Genomic DNA, 26064 nt, shown 5'->3' with positions numbered 1-26064 from the left:
TATGGAAATTAATGGAAACCAATGGATGCATAGCAGTAAAAATAATTTAAAAACAATCTAAAACTGTACAGCATACATTTGAAAATGGTAAAAAATGGTAAAAATAAAAATAAAAATGAAAAGCTTGTGTAGTTAAAAAACTAAAATTTGCAAAAAAAAGAAGAGAAGAAGTGATAATAACACACCTGTCTCCGTAGCTGTCTGCTCGCAGTGCGGAAGGATGCTGGTCTCTTCAAGACTGAACTATCTGGAACGTAGGAGGGACTCAGCTTGTTTCTGTCTAAACTGTCCTCAGGACTGAGCCAATGAGAAGGACCCTTGCTGGCACAGTGGGTGGGACTCAGTCTGAGTGAGGGATGTCTGTCTATACTGTGACTGTACATGAGTTTAGGTCTGTCTGTGTTGTGGTCTGGATTGAGCCTGTATCCATCCATACTGTGAGTAGAGCTGAGTCTGTGTCTGTTTATTCGATGGGCCGGGCTGAACTTGTATCCATCTATGCTGTGAGCTGAGTTGAGTCTGTGTCTGTTTATTCTGTGAGCCGGACTAAGCCGGTATCCCTCTATACTGTCAGCTGGACAGAGTCTGTGTGGGGAGTGTCTGTCGATGCTCTGAGAGGTGCTGAGGCAGATCTTTGGCCTCAAGCTGCGTCCAGACCCCAGTGAAGCGTGGCTGATGGCAGGCAGAGCCCCTGGAACCTGCAGCAGTGAGCCGCCTGCACTGGAGCCCAGAGAGGACATGGAGCCTGCAGAAAATAATGTGGCAAAGATCATACTGACACACTGATGAAAAGAAAACAGAAACAGATACAAAGAAGGAAGTGTTATTGAAAACAAGAATTGTCTAGACTTTAGATGGATTTTGCTGGTTCTTCTCACATCTACGCACCCCATGAGCTCCTTAATTTCAGAAACTTCACCTTCTTACAATTGATGATGTTAATGTTTTCCAAATATATACTTTTATATCCAATATATGATATGAATACGAAGAGGGAAAGTTTCAAGATCATTTTATATCTTGTTTCAAACTAATGCACAGATTCACTCTTACTCAACCGGACAGTCTTCATATGATTAGCAGAGTCAATTTTCTATAAGATATATGGGTCCTATCTTAGGGAACTCTTAACAAGTATTAACAAGTATTGTCTGTGTATCCAAAGTCTGATATATCTCATATAACACACCAATGAACCACACTGTTGCACTGGGTGACATGTTCCTTCATCCCTGTGAATATAAACACCGTAGTTTATTTTGAGTCAATCCCACCCACACCATCCTGCTGCTGTAAATACTCATTGGAGCATCCAATATGTATTAATCCGCAGCTGAAAATAGACCCCAACAAAAACTCCTGTTTCAGTAACATTTGCTAAAGACTTCATTGCCCTGCTGTTTTAGGAAATATTTAGCAATTTGTCAACATATGAAAGTATATATTTGTGACCTGTTTTAAAGAATAATCATTTGGAATGAGTGCCATAAACAGGGTAGGGAAGTTGTAAAGTATTGAGAGATGGACATATTGCAGGTTTTTGGTCTTTTCATGGGATTTGTTGATCATAATAAAAAATGTCCTAAACAAGATGTTTAAAAAGAGGTCAACCTGTGTTTAATAATTTTTTATGTACTAAACTACACATAGTATATCTTTCTGATTGTGAGTACTGATTTTTACAGTATAATTTAAGTGGAGGTCCTTTTTTGGGCTTTCATTACTTTCTATTGTTATATTTTGTCATTTATCTGATTTTAACATAAATAAAACTCAAAACACTGTTTTGATTTGATGAATTTGCAATTTTAACAAAGCCCTCCAGTGTGATGTCCAAAGTGGAAATAACCAAGGGTGGGAAGGGACCAGCAGTAGTGGAGAAAAAAATGTCACCCATGTGCTTTGCAGGCACATCTCCCTCTTAATAATAAGGTCTATAATAACAGTCCCTCTCGTTGTACCACATCACATCTCAACAGCCCTCTATGCTATTTATGGAAGCAATAATCTTTACAGCAATCAGTTAGTAGTTATAGCACAGTAAAAACTGTTCCTTAATTAAATTGGCTATAAACAACCAAATTACCTGAGTAGCTGTAGCCGGAGTGGGCCTCATGGCCAATGGGAGGATAAGGGGAGCATCTGAGTGGCTGAACGTAGCTGTCACTGGGGAGAGGCAGCATGTGTACCATGCTCAGCAGGTTGCCATGGGAACACTCATCATCCTCAACCTGCACCTGCCACATGAGATCATCACAGCTGTCATTGTTATTGCCACCTCCACTCCCTTCCCTCTCACACATGCAGAAATATGCACACGCATTCTGCCCGTTACCTGGGCAGGTGTGTCTACATTTGGCCCCAGGTCTCCGCCCAGAGACGCAGAACTAAGGCGTTGATTGGCCTCCTCCCTCTCCCTCATCTCTTCCCTCTCCCTCTTCTCTTCCCTCTCCTCCATCTCCTCCAGCTGTGCCTCCTTGTTGCTGTCCTCCAGGTGCTTCATCAGAACGGCTACGACCACGTTGACCAGCACGAACTGAGCCGTGAGGACGAAGGTGACAAAGTAAATGGGAGAGATCAGGGGCAGGTAGGTGAGGCAGTGGCGATCCTGCGGGCGACACTCTCGCAACGTGTCCTGGACGACGAGGGTAAGAGGAAAGGATAGAGATTATGAAGCAATGAAGAAAACTCATAATAGATAAAGGGATTTAAGGTGATCTGTTAATGCACAACGTTGTACTTCCTCTCTTCTCCAACAGAAGGAGATGTTGCTCTGAGTGTGAAAAGACCTTGAGACTGTCACAGAAGAATAATACACTCGCCTAAACCTCTAATGTCAGCAGCTCTTAGTCTGTCATAAAAACAGTGATCTTCTCTTTGCTTAATGCAACGCCTGTCTCATAACTGATTTGAGCTTTGAGACACCCTCATATGCACAGACACAAACATGGACTTGTCGTCTATCCATATTCTTAAAAACTCAGACAGAGCAGAGGAGAGGAAGAAAAATAACCTTCATAATCCCATTCCAGTTGTCCCCAGTAGACACCCTGAAGAGTGTGAGGAAAGCCATGCCAAAGTTGTCAAAGGTAGCGTGGCGACTAAGACCCTCACATGGGTTCTCATCTGAACACTCTGAAAGAGGATGAAACGAGGAAAAGAGTATTAGAGGCAGTAAGTGTGAGAGAGGAGGGCGAGGGGAGAGAAGAAAGAGAACTGTGTGTAGATCAGAGAACTGATTAGAACACCGATTCTAAAATGACATAATTAATGTATGTAACACAACAAAATGTATGCATGTTTCATAATCCACGAATTTCTCACCAGTGTCAGCTGGCTTTATATGCATGCACGTGCTCGCACGCACACAAATTCACACACACTAACCCACTCACATGCATGCATGTACACGCACACACACACTAACCCAGTTTTCCAAAGAGCTCAACTCCCAGAGCTGCATAGATGAAGAACAGCAACATGAAGAGCAGACCCAGATTCCCCACCTAGACAGACATATTACACGCACACACAGATATATACAGTGTATGATACACAGAAAAAAAGACATGTACAGTATACATCGAGAGAGACGCAAACATGCAAACAGATATAAAGAGGCCATAGACAGAGAAGCCTTATTGCATTGATGTTTAATATATCTTAAAAACTATTAGGAGCCATCGTGATACCTGGAGTTGAATCATATCTCAGATAGTTACAGAGGTGCACTTTCATAGCCTGGATCCAGTCCTCATGAATCACAAACTTGTCTGTTTATTCTAATTACAAAGCAATTCACAGGGACTTCGCTTGCCTTCCCCAATGGTAGGAGGTATGGAGATGTCCAATTAGATGACGGATAAACCTATTGATGAAGAGCAGGAGCAAAAGCCCCCAGACACCACTGCAAAGACCTGGGTTCAATCCCTAGCGGTGATCAGTCACTTCAAAGACAATTGGCATTGTTCATGGGAGGGAAGATAGTGAAGGATCATGGGTATTTTGCTGCACTAGAGATTCCTGCTGGTTTATTGGAACACTGCATAGATGAACATGGGATCTAGGGGGGATAGTGCGCAATGATTTTGGAATTACCCATTCAAATTTGGGAGGAAAAATTGATATAATTTTGCTGCATTTCAGGAGCAAACAGTTCATAAATGTCTACTTGCCCTGCATACCTGTTTGTTCTAATTTACCATGCACCACCCGCCCTCCCCCCTTTCTCTCTCTACTTTCTAATTTCTGGTAGGGTCCCCTGAGGGTCCACTGAGCCCAGGGGCTGTGGAAGATACTTCCTGAAGCCTTCCCCTTCCCCTCCTGAAGTCTAAGCGGCTGTAGGCAGCGCAGTGCTTTGAGTTAACACACTCACAATGTTAACAAGCTGATATTTAGCAGTAATGTTTACCATGTTCACTATCTTATTTTAGCGTGTTAGCATGCTAACATTTGTTTATTAGCATTTAACACTAAGTATAGCTGAGGCTGATGAGAATGTCATTAGTTTTGCTGGTATTTGGTCATAAACCAAAGTATTGGACAAATTCTAATTTTGACCTGGTGATGGCGCTAGATGAAAAGTCAAGGGATCACAGAAGGTATGACAATTAATCCTAAGAGGGACATGAATGTGTGAACCAAATTTCATGGCAATCCACTCAATAGTTGGGGAGATATTTCACATTACACAAAGCGCTTTGAGTAGTCAGAAAGACTAGAAAGGTGCTATATAAGTACAGTCCATTTATCATTTACAAATGTAAGCCTAATGGTGGTGCTAGAGGAAAAGGCAGGGGATCGCCAAAGTCATTTCGATACATCCTCTTGGGACCATGAATTATTAGTTGAAATATGTCAGTCCAACCGACATTGCCATGCCCGGAGCCAAGCCACCGATGTGTCTAAAGACAGTTACATGTGCAGTTGATGGTTTAGGCCTTGCTTCTGAATGTCTTGTTCAGACCAACAATGATACTACATCAAAAAACGCAGCATCCTCAATGAGACAGGTGCTCCAGCAAAAAAAAAAAAACTTGAACCAGGTGTCATTAATCACTTTGTTGCATCACAGAGCAATGTTATCTGGATTGGAAATGCTCTGCTTTGGCCAATCAGATATGTGCAATTGTCCATACCTGGTAGTATATTTGGTTGTGTGTAACTTGTAGCATTGTGCTAATTTTACTCTTCACTTCACAAGCATCGAAACAGAGGAAAAATACTGCTGCTGTTGTAACTTGACAGAGTTTTACAATCCTGCCTCAAAGGAAAATAAATTGCTGTGTGGTGTCTTTGTGTGTGATAAGCTTTCAGACTGGACTTTCTGGTTCATAATTTATCTTCTCACAGATACCCAGTAGCAAAACAATCGCACCAAAGCAGCCATGAAGTTATTATTTAACTGGTGATTTATCAGCCACAAATAAATTTAAGTTTAAGGATCAGCAATTAGCCTTTAGCTAAACATGAGGATGTCTTCATGGTTGTTATGTGGTTATTTGGTGTTATTAGTTTAACACTGAACAGTCTGTTGGGGGGATCAGCAATGTTCGTGAATCATGTGCCATCAGTGCCAGCCCTAATAAATCGCTAAATAAAACAAGCTGTCTGCAATTCTTCAGATCTGGAAACCAGGCTAGCAGTTAAAGAGACATCGTATATTTTACAGCATCAGTGCTGCCTCTTACCTGAGGCAGAGCTTGAATCACTGTGTCCAACAGAGCTCTCATTCCTGTAGCCATCTTCAACAGCTTCAGCACTGAAACATTGTAATGTGTCAGCTCTTATCAGCCCACATATGATCATGTTTGTGTGTTTTTGTGTTTGTGTCACTGTGTGTGTACCTCTTGTTATCCTTAGGACTCTCATGATGCGTATGATGGTGGGGTTGATGGGAAGGGAAGCATTCAGGTCTATTTCCTCCAGTGTGATTCCCATGATGGACATCAACACAATGGCAAGGTCCAGCTGGTTCCATCTTGACACACACACACAAACACACACACACACGCAAATTGCAGTTTCTTTAAGGATGAAGTTGTATGTTTGTTAGTGTCTTTATATTCATGTGAGAGCTTGAATACCTCTCTTTGAAAAAGCGGCGCAGGCCAAAAGCGATGAGTTTGAGAATGGCCTCGATGACAAAAACCACCGTGAAGACATAATTGCAGTACTTCAGTATCTCCTCAAGGTACTGCAGGACACATAGACACAGACACACACTTCAAAAACCAGCTGTAGCTGTACCACTGCACACCGCTTCATTACTATGGTTCTAGAGCAGGTGGTAGAAGGTGTTGCCATGGTTACCTGAGGCTGGTTGTAGTGCTCCATGCTCATGGTGAGGAGGTTTGTGAAGATGATGATGGTGATGAAGAGATCCATGTAGTGGCTGGTGCACACGGTGTGGATGGATCGACGCAATGGGGAGTAGTCAGCGTAATATGGCTTCTCCTGGGCCTCTGCGTCACACACACACACACACACACACACACACACACACACACACACACGGTCATTAAAATGCTTCTGAAAGAAAAATATGATAAGGCCTATGAAGTCACTGATGAAGTGGTTGCCAAGTGGCACACTGCTGTGTGTGTAAGTGTGCATATGTGTGTGTGTACAGACTAAAAGTGCCACCTCAGGAATTCAGTCCTATCCATCATGCACACGCACACACGCACTGCATGGCACCTCAAGGTGTCTTTGGGCAGAAACCCTCGCTGTCTGCTGCCAGACAGTTAACCGACTAAGAGGAAAGCACTACTAGAGATTACACTGCAGAGAGAGAAGGACAGAGTGAGACAGAAATGAGGCAGAGCAAGAGAAAGAAAGAAAAGAGTGTGTGCAGTAATTTTGTGTGCTTCTGAGCATAATATAGGCAGAAATTATACATGTACTCATACAGTAAGTACGCAGGAAAAAAAAGAGGTTTATCATGTAACATTACATCTACAATATATGGCCAAAAGTATGTGGTTACCCCTGCCTTGTGTATGTTTGATCTAGTGATGTCCTTAGGGTTCCCGCTTAGGGAAATATTAATGCTACAATGACAGTTTAGACAATAATGTGCTTCCAACTTTTTGGCAACGGTTTGGGGAAGACCCTTTCCTGTTTCAACATGACAATGTCCTGGTGCACAAAGCCAGGTCCATAAAGAAATACTTTCCAGGTTGATGTGGAAGAACTTGACTGGCCTGCTCAGAGCACTGAGCTCAACCCCATCCAACACCTTTGGGATGAACTGGAACGCCCACTGTGAGCCAGGCCTTATCGCCCAACATCAGTGCCAGACCTCACTAATCCTGGATGTCCGCTGGGTGAAGCTGCATCGCATTCCGGTTGTGCCACGACTTTGTCACGTCTCCATTGCATTTTCAAATGTCCATTGGAAGGATTTCAGAGGTGGAGAGTCTTTAAATGCTCTGTTCATTAGCAGCCACATTCATCCAATATTGTTCAGAGCATTCTGATTTCATTACATCAAACTCATGTCACCTAAATAGTAAATATAGGCATTTATATTCATTTAAAAGTCAATTTCACACTTCAGAGATGTGAACTACAAAAATACACACGATGTGAAAAGATCCACACATAAGCCGCAAGTGAGATGCCCTAGTTACGGATCCAGTGGACATTGACACACTGGTTAGAATGGCAGATGTAGCTGTACTGTAGCCAGAATGAATTGGACACTGGGAGTAATGGGAGTTGTGGTTGAATGGAAGCAAATACCTGCAGCTAGGTTCCAAAATCTTGTGGAAAGCCTTTCTAGAAGAGTGGAGGCTGTTATAGCAACATATTAATGCCAATGGTTTTGAAATGTCATGTTCAGCAATCGCATATTGGTGTAATGTTGAGGTGTCCACATACTTTTGGCTATATATTATGTCTTGCACTCCCCCCTTCCCCTCCTGCTCTCTCACTTCTCCTCCTCTTCTCCAACCGTCTCTGTCGTTTCTCCTCCCTCAGCCGCGCCTCCTCCTCCTCCTGCTCCTGGCGACACTTGTGAAAGTTTTCCACCACCACGCCCACAAACATGTTGAGCACAAAGAAGCTGACGATGAGGAGGAAAGAGATGAAAAACAGCAGCATCCAAGGGTTGTTGTTTCTTATTGGCTGCAGAGCGATAGAGAGAGAAAGTGGATGAAGAGAGGGGGAGGAGAGGTAGCATGGGGACAAGAAGGAAAAAGAAGAGGACCAAAGAGTGACAAGAGAGGGTGAGGAGGGGTGGAGCAGAAGAAGAGGAGAGAGCATAAACAAGAAGACAATGTAAATCCTGAGTCAGCACTGAAACTGCAAGCACTGTCAACTCACATCTATTTATCCGTCTGCCTTTTTTCTTCCCTTACACCTCCCTCCTCTCCTGAAATATTTCCCCTTTCTGCTTGAAACAAACAAGATCAAATGATGCCTGAGACTGACACAAAACAGAACCAAAACACAGTGAAATACAATATACAATGGCTGAATGGTTTGTATGTCTCCCTGATATAAATTTTTTACTTCCCACAAACTCTCTCTTCCTCTGTATGTGTTTGTTTGTGTGTGTGTGTGTGTGTGTGTGTGTGTGTGTGTGTGTGTGTGTGTGTGTGTGTGTGTGTGTGTGTGTGTGTGTCTTCACCTGCTGGTCCACTCCGACAGCATCCAGGCCGTCATACATGATGCTGACCCAGCCGTCTTTACATGACAACACAAACAGTGACATCAGTGCCTGGAAGAGTGAGACACATAAATCAGCGGCATGCTGTCAATCAGTATGTAAGAGCAGGTGTCAGTCCTGGATGTGTGTGTGAATGTGTGTACACATGTGTGACAAACCTGTCCCAGGTTGTCAAAGTTGTATTTCCGTCGAACCCAGCGGTATCCTGTCTCCAGACACTGGGTTTTATTGGTAATGTTACTCACATCAAGCCCATCACAGTAGAAGAACTTTCCTTTAAACAGCTGCATACACAAACAGATGTGTGCACACAGATAAAAACATAAAAGAACACTGTAACCTCTAGGTAATGTAAACAAAGCTTCATAGAGCGAGATAAGATTGATGTATTGGTGTATAGTAAATTACTCCGCGAGTGCCTACAGGCCCGCTGTATGTTACAGCCAAGATATCCAAGTACCATATGGTCCAGTCTGCCTCACAGTCATTACATGCACAGAAACACCCCAGCATGGAGTGTTCTCATTAGAAGATAATTCAGTGGTAGTGTATTTTTGAGAAATGTATGCCTATGTGTTAATATTAGCTTCAGCATTCATCAAGCATAATTTCCTGTGCAAGAATTAATTTGAGTATTTGGAGGAATATTTGCAAACATGGAAACTAGTATATATTCTAGAGGAGGAGAGCTTACAGAAGGAATTTACATTGAATTTTTCGTACAGACCTTAGTACCTTAAAAAATGTGGATGTGAGTTATGGGCAATTTTCCCTTACAGATTAGAGATAAAGGATTTCTAAAGGATTTGGAGGCCTTAAAAGGTGAAACTATCAATTATTTCACAAGAAACAAAAAGCAATTACTAGTCAAAAGTAGCAATAAAATAAACATATTTTTGTGTTACAGAAATATTCTTTTCTTTCTTATACCTTTAACTAAATCAGATTTGTCTTGGGACCCCATGTGGGGTTCTGGTCCCCAGATAGGGAACCACTATTTTACAACATGATAATCTTATTAATAATTATCAGTTTGTTTTAAATACTAAAAAACTGATTAATAATTGCCTAAAATAAATAAATAATAAAGTTAATTTATTGATGGAATTAATAATACAAAAATCCAGGTGAAAATTGGATTTAAAAAAATACATTCTCAGCACAATCCCTCTGCAGTTGAACTATTGTTTTTTAATTACTTCCAGGGACTCTGCTGCATAATCAGCAGCTCATTTGCATTTCCTCCCAATTTTTCTCTTCACTTTTTATTACCTGAAGCATTTTCAGAGATACACCTCGTTTATTTTAAACCACAGTGAACAGTTTCTTCTAGCAGCAGAAAAGACAACAAGCTTTGGATGTTTAGGCACATTTAAAATGAGTATTTTTCAATGGAAATCTGCAAAAATCTAAAATAATTAGGCTTATCTTCAGCCAATAGAGGATGAACAGGGAATATGCAATATAATGTTTACCTGGACTCCCAGAATTCCAAACACGATGAAAAAAGCACAGCAGATGAGGACAATATTCCCAATGGGTCTGAGAGATGTGATCAGAGTCTCCACCACCAGTTTTAGACCAGGAGCTCGACTTATCACCCTGCGACACACACACAGTCACAGACATGCTACATAGGTACACCAGATAATATAAATGGAGTAAACACAAGAGAAAATCTCCCGTACTCCTACCTGAGTGGTCGCAGTGTGCGGAGCAGACGAAGCACGCGGAGGATGCCTAAGATTCGATTACCACCTGCTGATGCAATGGAGACCAGGATGTCCACCAGAGACACAAACACCAGCACTCCATCTAAGATATTCCAGCTACTCTGCAGGTACACGCCATTTCCAAAGTACAGGCCAAGAGCTACCACCTTGACACACAGATCCAGCAAAATTATTGGAATATTAAAATAATATGAGGTATAAAATGAGACTGAAAGCAATTCTGATCCCCACCCAGGGACAAACTTGCCCTTTTATAAGTAAGATGAGAAAATGACTTTGGAGTGAAGTGCTTATTCAGAAAACGTGTCTTGTTATGGTTACCTTGATCATCATTTCACCTACGAAGATCACAGTGAAGACGTAATTGGACACACTGAGGAACACCCGCTCCTGTCACACACACACACACACACACGTGAGAGTGTGCACAGACACACATAGAAGCAGATTCGTCAATTTAAGGGTTTCGTGTCCCAGCTCTGATCCTGGACTAACTGCAACGTGTTACATAATGAGCTGGGAAAAAAACCCATAACAAATGTAGTAGAAACATAATAAAAACATACTGAGAACAGCACGTGTTCTTGTAATGACTCCCAAACCGCTCTTACATCAGCAATAAGCATATGAGCTCCACTGTAGTCGACAGCTTGTGTTGTGTTGTGTGTGTGTGATCTTGTACTTCTATCTTTGTGAGGACTGATATTGTTTTTTAAGCCTTGACAGTGAGGACATTTACAACCATTTAATTTAAGGTAAAGGTTGGGGTTAGGCATTTTGTTACGATGGTGCATTATGTCAAAGAGGGTCCTCACAAGTATAGAGAAAGAAAACATGTGAAAGCGTGTGTTTGTGTGTGCTACCATGCTATTGGGCTGTATGTCAGGTCTCTCCAACGCAATGGTGATACAATTAAGGAAGATGAAGAGGAGGATGATATGATCAAACATCTTGTGACCTATGACCCTCTGACACCACGATCTGAACCTTAAGAAAGAAAAAGAGAAAGAAAGAGCGTCATCAGCTACTCCTCTTTTTTTATATGATTTGCACTTATCACACATCACCTACATCACTGCATTTGTCAACATAACGTGTATGTTTTCACTTGATTTCATTGATAAAAGTGAAAATTGTATTACTAAGCCTTAGCGGCAACCTTCACACTTTAACTGTGAATTTTCACACATGCTGTGGTATAAGCCACCTAGGCCACTCAGGAGGACATCAGGGGTTGTGTGTGTTTGTAATTGTGTGTGTGTGTGTAGTGTGTATTTACCGGTTGTGTGGAGCGAACAGATATAGAGACCACTCTTCATGCTCCAGGCACCACTGAGGCTCATATGGTTCCAGCATCTTCTTCAGCTTCTTACATAAACTCTGGAAGGAACACACACACACACACACACACACACACACACACACACACACACACATTGCACATGACAATATGAGCACACGCTTACATGCTTAATTATACAACTACATGAGAATAACTTTTTTGACATTGTTAGTTCACGTTAAATGACCTAAATCATGCAGTGTTCATGTTCTCATAATTTAGAATGAAATTAAAATGATTTTACTTGGTGGAAAACAGTGAATTATAGTCGTGACCTCATGTTGTATCAGTACATGTGCGTAAAAATTCCTACACAGCAGGTTTTTCAAACAATGTTCCCAATATTTCCTCCACCCTGCTCATAATTCAAATTCAGCTAATTAAATATTTTCAAAGTTACATAAGTGTCTAAGGTCACTGAGATTGGAATTTATGCCTTAGCAAGATAATTAGCAGCAGTTTTTGAACTTTTGAACACACCTAAACTAGTTCTTTTTCAACATGTTTTAACTGGAAATAACAGAAGCTGGACACCATCAAAATGCCTTTTCCTTGTGACTTTAACATTAACTACTTAAACAGCCTAACATCTATATTTTTTCATCTGGGCAAATAAATAAATAACACAAATGCAGAGAGCTGCACCTCCTCAATCTCGTCCTCCTCCTGATCGCTGTGGTAATGTGTGGTCAGGGGAGCATCGTCACAGCAGTGGTCAGGGAGGTGAAAGGTGGTGCCGTTGCAGTCGGGCGAGTGGAGCATGGGCACCTGCAGGTACTCCGGCTGGTCCAGAGACTGCTCCCTGCTGCTGGGGTTGGAGCTTGTGTATGTGTCGGACAGCAGGGACTCCATCTCCCCCGACTGGCTCTTCCTATGGAGGCTGGGGGCTCGGCCGATGCTGGTCCAGCTGGAGCGCCGGCTCTCTGGCCCACTGTCCCACAGAGACTCTGAAGACAACTTCGAAAAACAAAAACCAACTGGTTGGATTTCTGAAGTGCACAGAAAGATTTAATTCTTCACGGATTAAAGGTACCCTGTGGAGTTGCTGTGGAGCAATGTTTTGATGACTGATATTGTTTGTACCTTGTGCTCTAACAGCCTGCACATGACAAACATTAGGGCTGTACGATTAATCGAAATGCGATCACAATCTCGATTCAGGCCTCTATGAAGAACCAATATATTTATCCACCTCAAGTTCTGACAAAAACACTGTGCTTGTACCGTAAAAAAAAAAAGAACCTATGTTACTTTGCAAGCAAAAGAACAAAAAGGAGAAACTTCAGTGGAAAATCCCCATCGCCAACCACTCAAACATCCATAGCTGGAGAGAACACAAACACTGACAGCAGCATGCCACCAATTAACAGGCAGCGATGGTCGAAAAGAGCAGCAATGCACTGCACAGGTTATACTCTCTGTCACGCCTCAAAAAACACATTTTTCTCCTGAGGTGATTCTGAAAGTCCACATGAACAGAGCTGATAGTACGTTTGCTCGGATCTACTCAGGTGTTAGACATATTGACACACAGACCCGAGACATGAGTCAACAGAACAGGTTCCTAGCCGGACCCGGTTAGGCTGTAGACGAAATATTGTAATTTGAACCCGGCCCGACTTGTGTCTATGGTCGGGTGTTGGTTACTAGAAACAGAGTGGACCCATGAAGACCTTTAGTACCTGTAAAGATGGCAAACAGGAAACAAAAAAATTACAACTTTTGCTAGGGCATAGTTGGGATATCAAAGTTAATGTTTTTAGAACATCTTACTTCAGCTGGAAACATCTCATCAGTTGTTAGTTAAGCCTGCACATCAAATCGCCCTCTGTGATGGTAAATGCAACTGGCATTTCCCTCAAATATAAGCTATGTCTATCAATAAAAGGAGGCCTATATGACTCAACTGATCAACAGTTGGTCGTAGTAATGCGCCAAGGAAAGAAAGCAATGTGTCAGCAAAAGGCCCCGTAACAAGGAGACTGCCGGCCAAAATGCTGGTTACTAAATATTTGGCTTTACCCACGATGGATATTGTTGAGAAACACTGAAACAAAACTCTGCAAGGTACCCTTAACTGAAGGTCATTAAGGTGTTATTTGTTCTCATTTAGATTATACAACTCTCTGTTAATATTTTAAGTTTTTAACTTGTGCAAAACAATCACAAATCCCCAGATTTAGTATTTAGAAACTGATCATTCTGATCATATTTAAAGCACAGCTTGGCCTGGATTTACCTCTTTTTAATATTTTTTAACATTCTCTGTTTGAGTGTTTCTGTAAATCAACTTTATTACTGATAGCTATTATGGTGATAATATATTGTAGGTAAAAGCGTGTGTCCACGGCTCACCGGTGACCTCGGCTCAAGGCTGTTGATGTCCATGGAAGCACCACTCGCCCGGCGTGACTGGCTGGAGTTTATGGTGGGCGTGGCTGCAGTGTGTGTGATGACCGGCAGAGGAGGAGGAGGAGGAGGAGGAGGAGGGTGGGGCATGGAGGCTTTTGGGTTCAGGAGACCATTGGGGCTCAGCATCATGGCCTGGATCTTAAGCTCTGCACACAAACAGGCAGATTCAAACATTTTTGTTAAAAGAAAATTCCAGTTTATTAAAACTTAATTCATCATTTGTATCAGTAATGATCTGGGCTGTAGCTACCAATGATGACACAGAGCTCATGTCCACAAACCTGTATAATCAACTGACAGCTTGTGTTTCTTTTAACTTAGTAAGTACAATGTTATTATTACCCATTAGATAAGGTGAACAAAACTACAACAATAGGACACAAGTTAATAAACTAAAATTATCCTTTAAGGTGATTGTAGAGTGTATATTTCCATGTCCAGTTCTAAGTTTGTACCTGCAGCGTACAGCTCTCTCAACTTCTCCTCATCCTCAAAAGAAAGAGATTGTCTCTCGTCATCTGTCTCAGATCTGTTGGCATCACCCTAAAAACACACACACGGCACTGGGATCACCACTATCATCGTAATCTTCATCACCGTCACCTTCCTTTTCTCACTGTCTGTTGAATGTTGTAAAAGTGAAAAATATAAGCAAGTCGAGAGGGAAAGACTGAGAGACAAAGAGCGGAAGGGAGACTGGGGATCTCCAGTGTTCTCTAGTTGAGTTATGTGCATGGCTTTGGCAGCGATCTCCTGTAGTCACGCCAATAAAGCTTTACTGAATTTAATTAAAATTCACGCCAGAAAGATGGAGGCAGACGGCTTTGGCAAAGGGTATCTGTGTGTGTGTGTGTGTGTGTGTGTGTGTGTGTGTGTGTGTGTGTGTGTGATAAAGAGAGAGAGAGAAAGTACTCTGATGCTGGAGATAAAAGATGAAAACTAAACAACAAAAGCTCACCAGCTGTGAATGGCAGGCGATATCAAACACATCCCTACCCTGGAGAGTGTTGTGTGTGTGTGTGTGTGTGTGTGTGTGTGTCAGCGAGCAAGAAAGATAGAGAGAGCGAGAGATAGAAGAAGCGAGTACAACTGAAAAAGAAAGAAAAGAGAGTGATGGATAAAGAGAGAGAGGGGAGAAACCACACAGGCAGGATGGTACAGATTATTCTCTTGTAGGCAGCTTTGGTGTCATCAGCACAACAGAGCTCCAGAATTAGTCTCCACCTCATTGTCTAAGCAGCTCAAATAAAACCGCATCTTTGCCCTTACTTCGGCTTGAAAGCCCTCAACCAAAATGGCTACAAGCAAGTTGAAGAGGACGTAGTTGCCAAAGGTCATGAGGGCTACAAAATAGAGGGCAGCCAACGGCGAGGTGGAGGCCATCCCGTTATAGAGTACCGCGTTCCAGTCCTCCTGGGTGAGGATCTGCAGATGGGAAGAGATGTGGAGAGAGAGGTGGTGAAAGTCAAATGTAAGTGGGGATAAGAAAAAAATACACCGTCAAACATAAAAGGAAGCAGAAATGCAACCTACATAGCTAGGTGTAATGAGAAGAATGGATTCCCCCTTTAATATCTCATTGTGAGTTGAACAGTAATGATGCTCATCAGTGTTAAATGAGCTCCTGTGGAGTGCGTGTTTCATTACTCTTCCTCCCCCTCTGCTTTTGAAGCGTATCTTACCTGCCCACTGGGAGACTTTTTATATTTTGTTGAAAAGTCGAGTGTGAGCTCTCCCAAATTGGAGCAAATGAAATAATGGAGAAGATCTGGTGACAACAGCAGCTGCTATTTGAAATTAAAATTGACATTTAACTGTAATTCATCAATTCCTCTCAATTAAATATCGTCGATGTAGTTGTTTTCTCATACACATGTGTATGTTTGTATTTGTGTGAGCGCGAGTGCATGTCGGTGTGTTTGTCTAACCTGAAACACAGTGACGATCGCCCAGAGCAGAGAATCAAAGTTTTTTCTATCAGGTAAAGTGTCTCCACTGTCTTGTCGCAAACCGAATTTACAGCCGAACAGATGCATCCCCAAGATACTGCAACACACAAACACAAACAAAACAATGAGCAAATACATTATTTTCATTACATGGTAATTTAATATTGGATACTATGCAATAAGATACAATGATGCTGCCTGTATGAATAATTGCGTTTGTGTAAAAGGTGATGATACATGTGATAATATGTACTGTAATAGAGTAAGAGAAAGGTCAGTAGTAATAATTATGATTTTTGTAAGGTATTGAGTATAATTAAAGCTGAGAAAACAGTTTGTCTATACCTGAATATGAATATAAAGAGCATCAGCAACATGCAGAACGTGGCCACATTGTCCATGGTCTTCATCAGCACCACCAGCTGCCTCCTCAGGGCAGGAAGGAACCGGACCAGCTTCAAAACTCTCAGCAGACGAAAGGTACGCAACACCGACAAGCCTCCCTCTGCCTCACCCACAATCTCCCACACACTAAAACAAACACAGATGACAAGCAGATTATAAACACAAAGTTAAATTCACATTAAATCAACTAAGGAATGAATATGTACCACTACTGCTGTAACTCTTTTGAAGTCAGCATTAGCATCACCCACAAAAGCCTCCCTTCCAGGTAGGGAAAGTGCTACATTATTTTTCTTGTGACGTGGCAACTGAAAAGAGGAAATGGGCCAATGCTGTTTACAACTTACCAGCCAATAAAGAAGGTACAAGCAGTGTGCACTGGCACAGTAAACAAGCAAAGCCTTCAAGCACAGATACATAATTTAGCTTGTTGTACTACATAATGGAGTGAATACAGGCCCCATGGGCTAAGAGTGCAACCACATGGCTTCACTGCTAGAACCAGCTTCACTGTGACAGTTATCTGACAAATATCTAACAAAAGAATTTCCATTTTGGGATAAACTCACAGACAAAGACCCCTGCCCCCAAACCCCACCTGATGATGACAATGACGCTGTCGAAGCCGTTGTAGGGGTTCTTGATGTAGCCAAAGAGCCCGAAAGCCAGGACCTTCAGCAGCATCTCAAGACTGAACAGACTCGTGAACACCATGTTACTGATCTCCAAAATATCTGTCAGCTCCTGCGGCTGAAGAGGCGCAGTGTTTGTGGAGAGAAAAGGAGGAGAGATTGATGTACAGATATTGGACAGGCACAGAGAAAAATGAACGAATAAACAGAGACAGACAGACTGGCAGTGAGGAGAGCACTAGAGTCAACATGCTAGGAATTTCTAAAACTACACAAACCTACTCAAGGCTCCTGTGTAGATTTATGTGGATAAAGTCTTAGATATGGAGAGAGAAGCTGCTCCAGGATGTGAATGCACGTGTGCTTTTACCCACAATCCTTTGGAGTAAATTGAGTGAATGCACTTTCTTTATTAATATTACTGATATTACTTAAAGCAGTGGTTCTCAAACTGTGGCTTACGGCCATAGAGACATTGCAGGAGGGAGACAAAAGGATGGAAGGAAAATTTTGTAGCACATCTATAGTTAATCTGATTCATGTCAAACAAGAGTGTTCTCCTGTTAGCAAGGCTAACAAGATTGATTCAGACTGCAAAAAAGTACAAGATGGCCAGATTTTCGACAGGGACGAAAAGAAAAAACAGTGGTGCTCATCAAGCAAGAACTGTAGTTAAGAAAATATGTTATGAACACAACTAGAATTACTACCCCACAGTTGTATGCCAACCAGTCAAGTTGCAGTTTACATCCATGTCTGTCCGGGCTCTTATAATATTTGTAGTGAATACATGCGGGTAATTGAATAAAAGGTGTAAAGTGTATTTTCTGGCTAAATGGAAGTGATCACTATATTGATGATACATATGTATTGCTGATTCCAGTGAATATACATTGTTGAACTGATTAATGAAGGATTATCATAGATGTATTGGCTAAACAGGTGCACATGTACTTGATTACTATGTAAAGATAGATTCTATTCTTTGCGTATAGCTACACAAAATGTGTTGCTTTTGTTTTCTCCTGGCATTTTTAGATGCAAAGCCTCTTTATGAGCTGTAGGCGAAACTCACTCACGATTAGCTAGGCGCGCTCCAATACGTTGTTTGCAGTCACGTGAGTCACAAAATTCAGAATGAGGCAGGAAGTGAAAGGCAGAATAGACGAGATGGAGGAAAGCCCGTACTGTGCTAGTTATTGTTTATTCATTGTGTCGTCCCAGTAAACGTGTGTGAAATCTGGAATAGCCCTATTCATTCTTAAATTATGGCTGAAAACCTATTTTGAGGTCACAATGACCTTTGACCTTTGAGTCAAAAGTGTTACCTATTCAGTGTCCGACCAACTGTAAAATATGGTCACAATCTCCCCTTCTGTTCTTGAGTTATGGTGTTGGACAATGGCCAAAACAGTGTTTTTCCAGGACATTATGATGTCACAGTGAAGTTGACCTTTGACCTTTTGGGTAAAAAATGTCATCATATCATCGTTGTATCCCATTAAACATCTGTGTGAATTTTCTTTTCATAATTACCGCATCAATTCTTGAGTTATGGCCAAAAACGTGTTTGTCAAGGTCATTTTGAGGTCACAGTGACCTTGACCTTTGACCTTTGACAACCAAATTCTAATAAGTTTATCCTTGTGTCCAAGTGGCCGTTTGTGCCAAACTTGAAGAAATTCCTTCCAGGCGTTCCTGAGATATCGTGTTCACGAGAATGGGATGGACAACCCGAAAACATAATGCCTCCGGCCACGGCTGGCTGGCTTTTTTAAAGTTTTAAGATTATCAACAAAACTTAATAACAAGTAGTCTATTGTGCGCATATCCAAAGTCTAATATATCTTGTGCTGCCACGCCATAGAGATGTGGTCGAATATAAACTATGGTATTAAAAACACATAAAAGAGCTATACCATGGCATTGGGTGACATTTCTTCATTATGGTGAATACAAAGATTGTTGTTCATTTCTCCCAGCTCGTCAAATCAACAAGGCAGTGTAAACAAGTAACTGTGTCTCTGAGCATGCTCAGTGACATCTGCCTAACACAGAGCTACTCTCCACAGATCAAAAAACAAGTCTCTGAGGTGTTTCAGACTAAACTGCACTGGTCACGTTCCCTGAAATGAGGGAATGTCACCCGGTGAAACTGTACAGCTCTTGATTTGTTCAGTGGTTTTTACATGACAATAGATTTCTATGGCACAGAGAAAAAAAAGCTATATCAGGCTTTGGCAACATATTCATATATTAATTTATTCATTCATACATTTCCATTGTTGGTTTTGATGTCTTCAGAAGATTTGTTGATAACAAAAAAAGGATAAAATGGGGCTGGCCTTATCCTTAAATATAAGTCATTAAAGAACTTAAGGCCATCCAGATCTGCCATATTGTTCAGGAAATGGGCCAAATGCAATATTCCCCCGTCTCCCACAGTCTATCCTTGCCTTTTAGCCAATCACAATGTCAGATCTGTCCTCCTCCTCCTCACTCCTCCATTCGCTCTCGCTGGCTTCTCTCACTCTATCCCGTCTCTACACCGCTCACTCTCTCTCCTGTCCCAGGGTCACGCTTTAATTAACACTTCAGGTCTTATGAGTTTCTCCATCTCCTGATACATGCTAGCACACACGCACACACACACACATATACACACTTTGTGATCCCATATGCTTGGTGCTATAAGTGTTGATTGGAGGGTAAGTTCATTGACTTACCACACACAGTGATTAGCACATCCATTTTCAATCAAACTGTAGTCACATACAATCTGCAAGAGGCACGCACAAAGCTATGCACGTACACACACAAACATGCAGCCTCTTATACTAACACAAGCAATCATACCTGTTCGTGGTACTCAATGCCCATCGACAGCGTGTTAATAAGGATGGCAATCATGATTCCTCTATTGAAGTATCTGCTGCCAACGATGAGATCTAGTTTAGTTCGGAGTCCCGCCCAGCAACACTTGCACAGCCTTTTCTTTGGCTCAGACACCTGTGCATCACCGTGGCATGGGCTGCTACAATGGCATGGGCTGTTACTATGACACGGGCTGTTGCCATGGCATGACTTGCTGTACCCAGGATGCTGGACTTCAGTCTGCTCATTAACATTTTCGCTGTCACTAAGTTGGTTGTAGTAGATGCAGTACGGGCATACTGGGGACTCTCCTGGGACTTCACCTGGCAACTGTAATGCAGGATGCCCAACACACTCACCTGCACAGACAAAGGGAGGAGGTAATATAGACACGGGCTACAAAAATCATACATGCACAAGAGCATAGTTTTCTGTATGTTGCACTTGTGTAGACGTTCTGTCATTCAATATATTCTCTGCTCGGTAAAGGAGAGCACCTTCATTTCATTTCTGGGAGACAAAATTCAATAACATGGAAGCTACTGAGCAGTTGGGATGCTTTTGTGCAGAGGGGGAGTTCTTTTATTAGAACAGGGATGTGTGTGTGTGTGTGTGTGTGTGTGTGTGTGTGTGTGTGTGTGTGTGTGTGTGTGCATGTGTGTATGTGTGTGTTGGGGGGAAGGGGCGTGTAGTGAAGCGGGAGTAAGATTTCAGCGGAATTCATTAGCAAGCAGCTCGGGAGGAATGCTCCAATGACATAACAACAAACACTGATCTAGCACGAGCAGTTCACTTGTCATCACAATTACAACAAATTCATGTTTCACTGGAGACTGATATAGTAAATCCAATCTAGTCATTCTGTGGTGTGTGTCTATAGATAATGTGGACTGCAAAGAAACTTTCAGCAGGCAGACTTGCTGAAAATGGCTCTGCACTACATACACAAAAAATACACTTATCTAGAGCTGTGGTTTTCAGCGTTTTGGCCCAGGATCCCTAGTGCATGTAACAGCATACTGAAATATTTCTACTCAGTTTTTTGTGTATGGGAAGTGTCCCAGCCACAATTAGAATTTATTACAAGTCTACAATTCATTATTAGTATTATTATTATTATCCTATCTTACATATCTATACAGTATATATTTTAATATCACAATTCTTCTGTTTATTGATGTTTTTATCTTACACATGCTTTGACAATGTTAACATCTGTTTCGGATGCCAATAAAGCCCAGTTGAATTGAATTGAATACTCAATTGTATTGAAAGTTGATATGTCTTTTCTCTGTTACTTAACTGATTTTACACATCAAGGGCAGTTTATTCATCATGGGGAGCTCTACTTATCCTGTGAAAACAGCTGTATGACCTCTGAGACTGGAGGAGCTTTGTAAAGTTTTCTAAATTGTACATGTTTTAATGGAAAGGCTGCAATAGCAACTGGGGGTGTTGTGACGTGTTGTGTTTTTGGAGCATGACCCATACAAGGAATTTAAAAGTCAAGATATCTTGGTTTCTGCTTGGTTTTAATTCTGACCATCCATTTCTATGTTTTTCTGAAGTGAGTCCCCCACTTTTATAGAAGTGCAATTTTATGGAGTACCCCTTTAAACCCTTCACATCTTCACATCTTAAAATTCTCAAGGACCCAGTGGGAGCCATTTTTGACAGTTTTCAGTATTTATAGGACGGTGTAGTCCCTCATTCGTCCAGGAGTGTTCTATCGTATCAGTATTTATAAGTTTATATAAGTTCTCATGTCAAATAAGGTGTGTGGTTTATCCAGAGTAACTTGACATTGTCTCTGGCAAGACATGCTGCTGTTGTATTTAAATGCATTTTTATAATGCATTAAGGAACTCTCCATGTGGCAACTGTGCACAGTGCCACAACGCATCCTTCAAATCACATGTAATGCAAAGAATGTTGTGAAAATATATTCAATATCCTGTTGCAAGTCATGTTCATGAATATTCACATCCTCACTCTCACATCTTATCCTATGTCTCCCTTCAGATTTCAGGGGATCAAGCATGTTGCGCTGCACAGAGGAGGAGATCTGGACAAAAACTCAGAGAAATGTTTTGGATCAATTGTCTGGAGACACCTCGACCTTTAGGCCTGGGTAAAGGAGTTTGATTTGATGTTATACTCTAATTTTTATTTTTAAACTATGGTGTTGTGAGGTATGGGAGCATTTGCCTGATGTTTTTCAAAGCATCCTGTTTATGGAGCATGCAACTGTTGCAAACGTGTGTTTCCCTTGTATTTGTTTTATACATCTTATCCCATATTCTCCATCTTTGTGGTCCACAAATGCCACGGAACTACAATACATTGAGTGTGATCTTAAGTATTTCTGATCTGATCTGTAAGGGATACACAGATGTGTTGCCCTGGGGCTTATTACCTGAATGTATAAATACATCACAGTGTTCTTGCATTCAGTTTGCCTTGCAGGCCTGATCAAGGACTATCACCCAAAGCTTGAAAATGTATTTTAAAAACTGTGCAGACTCTGCAGGAGTGCAGGATGCTCTTCTTCTTTCTTACAATGCTTTGGGCACCAAAACAAAATTAAATTCACCTCCACTGTGTCAGAGGTGGCAGAAGTCTGTGAGCTGCATGTCTAAATGCTACTGAGGGTAAGTGGAAAAATATATTCCTTTGTAATTTGGGTGAACTGACTCTTAAAGATTTTTTTTTAAAGAAAGGATTAAAAGAATTCTTTGCCAAGGGCCTCCAAATCTGTGCTCTAAGGCCCAGGTTGACAAGCTAGGACCTTGAGAGCACTCATACACTCACAAACACACACAAACACCCCTTCGTTCTCACCATGCTCCACCACCAGCTGTGGCAGTCTGTTGACAGTCTCCGTGGCAACCAGCCTCTTCTGGTCCAGGCCCTTTGCATCCAGGTGACTGAAGAGCGGCGATATGAAGGGATAATTCAACCCATTCCCTCCATTACTGACAACAGGCTCAATCTGAGGCTGATGATGCTGGTGATGATGTTGGTGATGATGATGATAAAGCTGATGAAGGTGTGACAGGTCGTTGGGAGCGTGGCCTGAGTGCCGGTGGGCAAGCCCATTCATTTCGCCAACTCCGCCCCCTCTGACAGCTCCACTGCCCTTGTCTTTCTGGCATACGCACACGCAGTGAAAGTGTGTGCGTGTCTGAGTGTAGCAGCGGGACAGTCGTCGCCATGCCTTACGGCCCAGGTGCGCCAGGTAGCGAATTATCTCCTCGTAGCAGCTTCCTGGTTGGCTGTCGCTGGCCAGCGTGGAAGCTGATTGGTGGAGCTGGCGGGCGTGCTGCTCCGATTTCATTAAGGCGTGTTCTCTCTGCTTCGTTTCAGAAAACTGTGTTGCTATGACGACCAGGCACAGGTTGATCATGAAGAAGGAGCCCACCTGGTCATGACAATACACACATTACACACTGTTGGAACACACAGTACACATGTCATCTAGCTGTTACACAAGTAACTTTTTATGGCCGTGTGTGTGCGTATGTACTTACTATAATGAGGAAGATGAAGTAGATGAAGTTGTAGAAAGAATGTGCATCCATAACGTAGTACATGATGTCTACCCAGCCTTCTAGAGTAATTACCTGTATGAAAGCCCACACACAGACCCAGAGAAATCAGTCAAGTGTGGTGTGTAGTGTGCATATCATTCATTGATTAAAGATGCATCCCTGTGTATAAACCCTTAAACGTTTACCTGAAAAATGGCGATCCATGCATATCCAATGTTATCAAAGTTAATAGCTCCTTTGTGTGGGTTTATTTCCCCGGCCCGGCACTCATTGTAATACTGGTACCAGTTTACACATGACACTGGTTCATCTACTCTAGGTCCCATCTCTGGACGAGCCTCCTCAGCACCCAGGAAGCAGGAAGTCCCGGCTACACGGCGGCGAGGCACATCAGTGCACCGAAGCATCCCGTTTTCTCTTTCCATTGAGCAGATGAAGGGGTGGTCATCGGTGCCATCTGGCCGATAGTAGCCACTCAGGAAGGACATGTTATATCTCCTGAAGAAGAAGGGCAGAAGGTGAATGAAAAAAACATGTTATTTTATTTTAATTTATTACACATGTATAAAAAATATTAATATACAGTAATTAAATCTAATAGAGGAAACAAACACAAATTTGTCAACACATCCCCGGAAAAGACCAAAACCAACAATGCTCGAGTCTGTTTCTCAGTACTTTCCTACTTCCTACTTCCTACTTTTTCCTGTCTGTGGCACTCAAGCCCATTCAGTCCTTATGAAGATGTAAATCTTTAAAAATAGGTCACAAAAATATAAATATAGTATTATCTTTACAAAAAGAGCTGGACACTAGTTTTTAGCAGTGATTACTCATAATCATAAATATTGCATTTGTTATTTTCAGTTGTGGATTAATAGACATTCAGTGTGGTAGTGGGTACTTAAAACAACAGTGTATATGAGATTGACTAAAGTGCCCATGTTCATTTAAGTATCACCCAGTGCAAAGGTGGGGCTCACTAATAATAGTTTTTGGACAACAATGGAGCTCTATGGCGCAGAGGAATAAGCTGTGTCAGGCTTTGGCTACACAAATGATACTTGTTAGTCAAATCAATCCATTGTTGGTTTTGGTCCTATCATGGATTTTATTGACAATAATGAAAAATATAGAATATCGCCAGTCTTATGCTACAACAAAAAAAAATAGACCTGAAATACAAACAAATTTGGATAAAGTTTGGACAATTTTTGGGAAGATAAATCATTTTATCAACCTTTTGTTTTGTACTAAAGGTCTGTTTTATGGAAAAAACAGAAAGACAGTATGAAATACACAAGGGTGCTGAAGGAGGAAATGAGGAAACAGAGCGAAAAATACAGATGAAGGGAAACGAAGAAAAGAGGGAGTGAGGGTGCAGTGGAGAGATAAGCAATCAATCATCTGTGGTGTAGAGGGAGGTCACAGAGGAGCGGTGCTCCCTCACTTCTTATTAGGAAGGGTCATTTTGTTGTTTATGAAGCAGGAAAAAAATCCAAATTGCTAACTGAAAATAAAATCTAGAGAAGGACTAGTTTTGAGTAAAAATGTATTGGGTACTATACAGCAGGCTAATGTGACCACATGCGATTAAGGCAAGAGCCAATAACAATATGATACTGCCTTTCTCGATACAGCTGTGGCATGTTAGAAATGCATGTTAGCAGACTCCTGCTTCGGTGATAAAATTTTAATAATAAAAAAGTTTTTGCTTTTCAAGGCGTTCATCACTTTTGGTCCGTGCTGATGCTTCTGTTTTTGTCTGACATAATGCTGTTACAGTCATAATAAACTGAACTAGTTTGAGTCTAAGGTTCTCCAATGTGACAACAGAGAATTGCTGGCTAGTAACTGAGTTACTCTTAAATCACAATCACTTCTTAAAACTTATCTTTTTAAAAAATCCTTTTATTAATGTCAGCCCAAAGTTAAATTTTTCCAGGTAGGGTATTTTGTTTCATTTTATTCACTGTACTTTTATTTGCTGTATTATATTTAATGGTGGTGTAGATTTGTTCTATTGTGTTTTACCGTTGTAAAGTACTTTGTAACATTTGTGTTGAAAGCTGCTATATAAATAAAGTTTATTATTATTAGTAAGTGTTCAGATACAGTAGTAACTGTACATTCATTTTACAACTATTGATTAATCGTATCTGACTACTCCAAATAGTACAACAGTATAAAGGATTCTTTGATGCACCCCTACCTCTTCATAAACCACCATGCCACTGTCAGGGATTATCATCTAAGCGGGATGGTTGAGCAGATGTGAGACCAGGAGGTGAACATGATGTTATCTGATGTTATGTGATATTATATGATCGTGTGTGAACATGTGAGTGGGAGTGGGAGTGAGAGTGATGGTGTAACAGTGTCAGTTAGACAGTGATCAAGCATGACATGAGGGATCATGTAGGAGAGAACAGGAGTGACAGAGAAACTCTGAAGGGTTGTGCTGAAACAGCCACTGAGAGTCCCTGAATAAC

General features: G+C 41.5%; 1 protein-coding gene across 3 annotated transcripts in view; it reads right to left on the bottom strand.

The window, feature by feature from the left end:
• LOC122874070 (voltage-dependent T-type calcium channel subunit alpha-1G-like) overlaps positions 1 to 26064 on the bottom strand; it is a 42635-nt gene that overhangs the window by 3763 nt on the left and 12808 nt on the right. For 2 of the 3 annotated variants that reach the window (XM_044191601.1, XM_044191603.1), the window contains 28 exons: positions 23758 to 24070; positions 23552 to 23644; positions 22863 to 23442; positions 20004 to 20380; positions 17114 to 17265; positions 16456 to 16641; positions 16090 to 16207; positions 15431 to 15586; positions 14617 to 14704; positions 14105 to 14307; positions 12395 to 12706; positions 11687 to 11787; positions 11271 to 11394; positions 10729 to 10797; positions 10369 to 10553; positions 10150 to 10276; positions 8833 to 8958; positions 8636 to 8725; positions 7938 to 8130; positions 6313 to 6464; positions 6087 to 6196; positions 5847 to 5980; positions 5691 to 5761; positions 3428 to 3506; positions 3014 to 3135; positions 2336 to 2635; positions 2087 to 2237; positions 186 to 745 (listed from right to left, as the gene is read on the bottom strand). In XM_044191601.1, coding sequence (XP_044047536.1) covers positions 186 to 745; positions 2087 to 2237; positions 2336 to 2635; positions 3014 to 3135; positions 3428 to 3506; positions 5691 to 5761; positions 5847 to 5980; positions 6087 to 6196; positions 6313 to 6464; positions 7938 to 8130; positions 8636 to 8725; positions 8833 to 8958; positions 10150 to 10276; positions 10369 to 10553; positions 10729 to 10797; positions 11271 to 11394; positions 11687 to 11787; positions 12395 to 12706; positions 14105 to 14307; positions 14617 to 14704; positions 15431 to 15586; positions 16090 to 16207; positions 16456 to 16641; positions 17114 to 17265; positions 20004 to 20380; positions 22863 to 23442; positions 23552 to 23644; positions 23758 to 24070 — 5272 coding nt within the window. The remainder of the gene's footprint in view (positions 1 to 185; positions 746 to 2086; positions 2238 to 2335; positions 2636 to 3013; positions 3136 to 3427; positions 3507 to 5690; positions 5762 to 5846; positions 5981 to 6086; positions 6197 to 6312; positions 6465 to 7937; positions 8131 to 8635; positions 8726 to 8832; positions 8959 to 10149; positions 10277 to 10368; positions 10554 to 10728; positions 10798 to 11270; positions 11395 to 11686; positions 11788 to 12394; positions 12707 to 14104; positions 14308 to 14616; positions 14705 to 15430; positions 15587 to 16089; positions 16208 to 16455; positions 16642 to 17113; positions 17266 to 20003; positions 20381 to 22862; positions 23443 to 23551; positions 23645 to 23757; positions 24071 to 26064) is intronic. The other variant, XM_044191602.1, reaches the window with a different exon arrangement.

This window comes from Siniperca chuatsi, linkage group LG3, assembly GCF_020085105.1.
Source record: "Siniperca chuatsi isolate FFG_IHB_CAS linkage group LG3, ASM2008510v1, whole genome shotgun sequence".
In the NCBI taxonomy this organism is placed as follows: Eukaryota; Metazoa; Chordata; class Actinopteri; order Centrarchiformes; family Sinipercidae; genus Siniperca; species Siniperca chuatsi.
The sequence above is the reverse complement of the archived record's forward strand: the minus strand, read 5'-3'. Positions and strand labels throughout refer to the sequence as shown.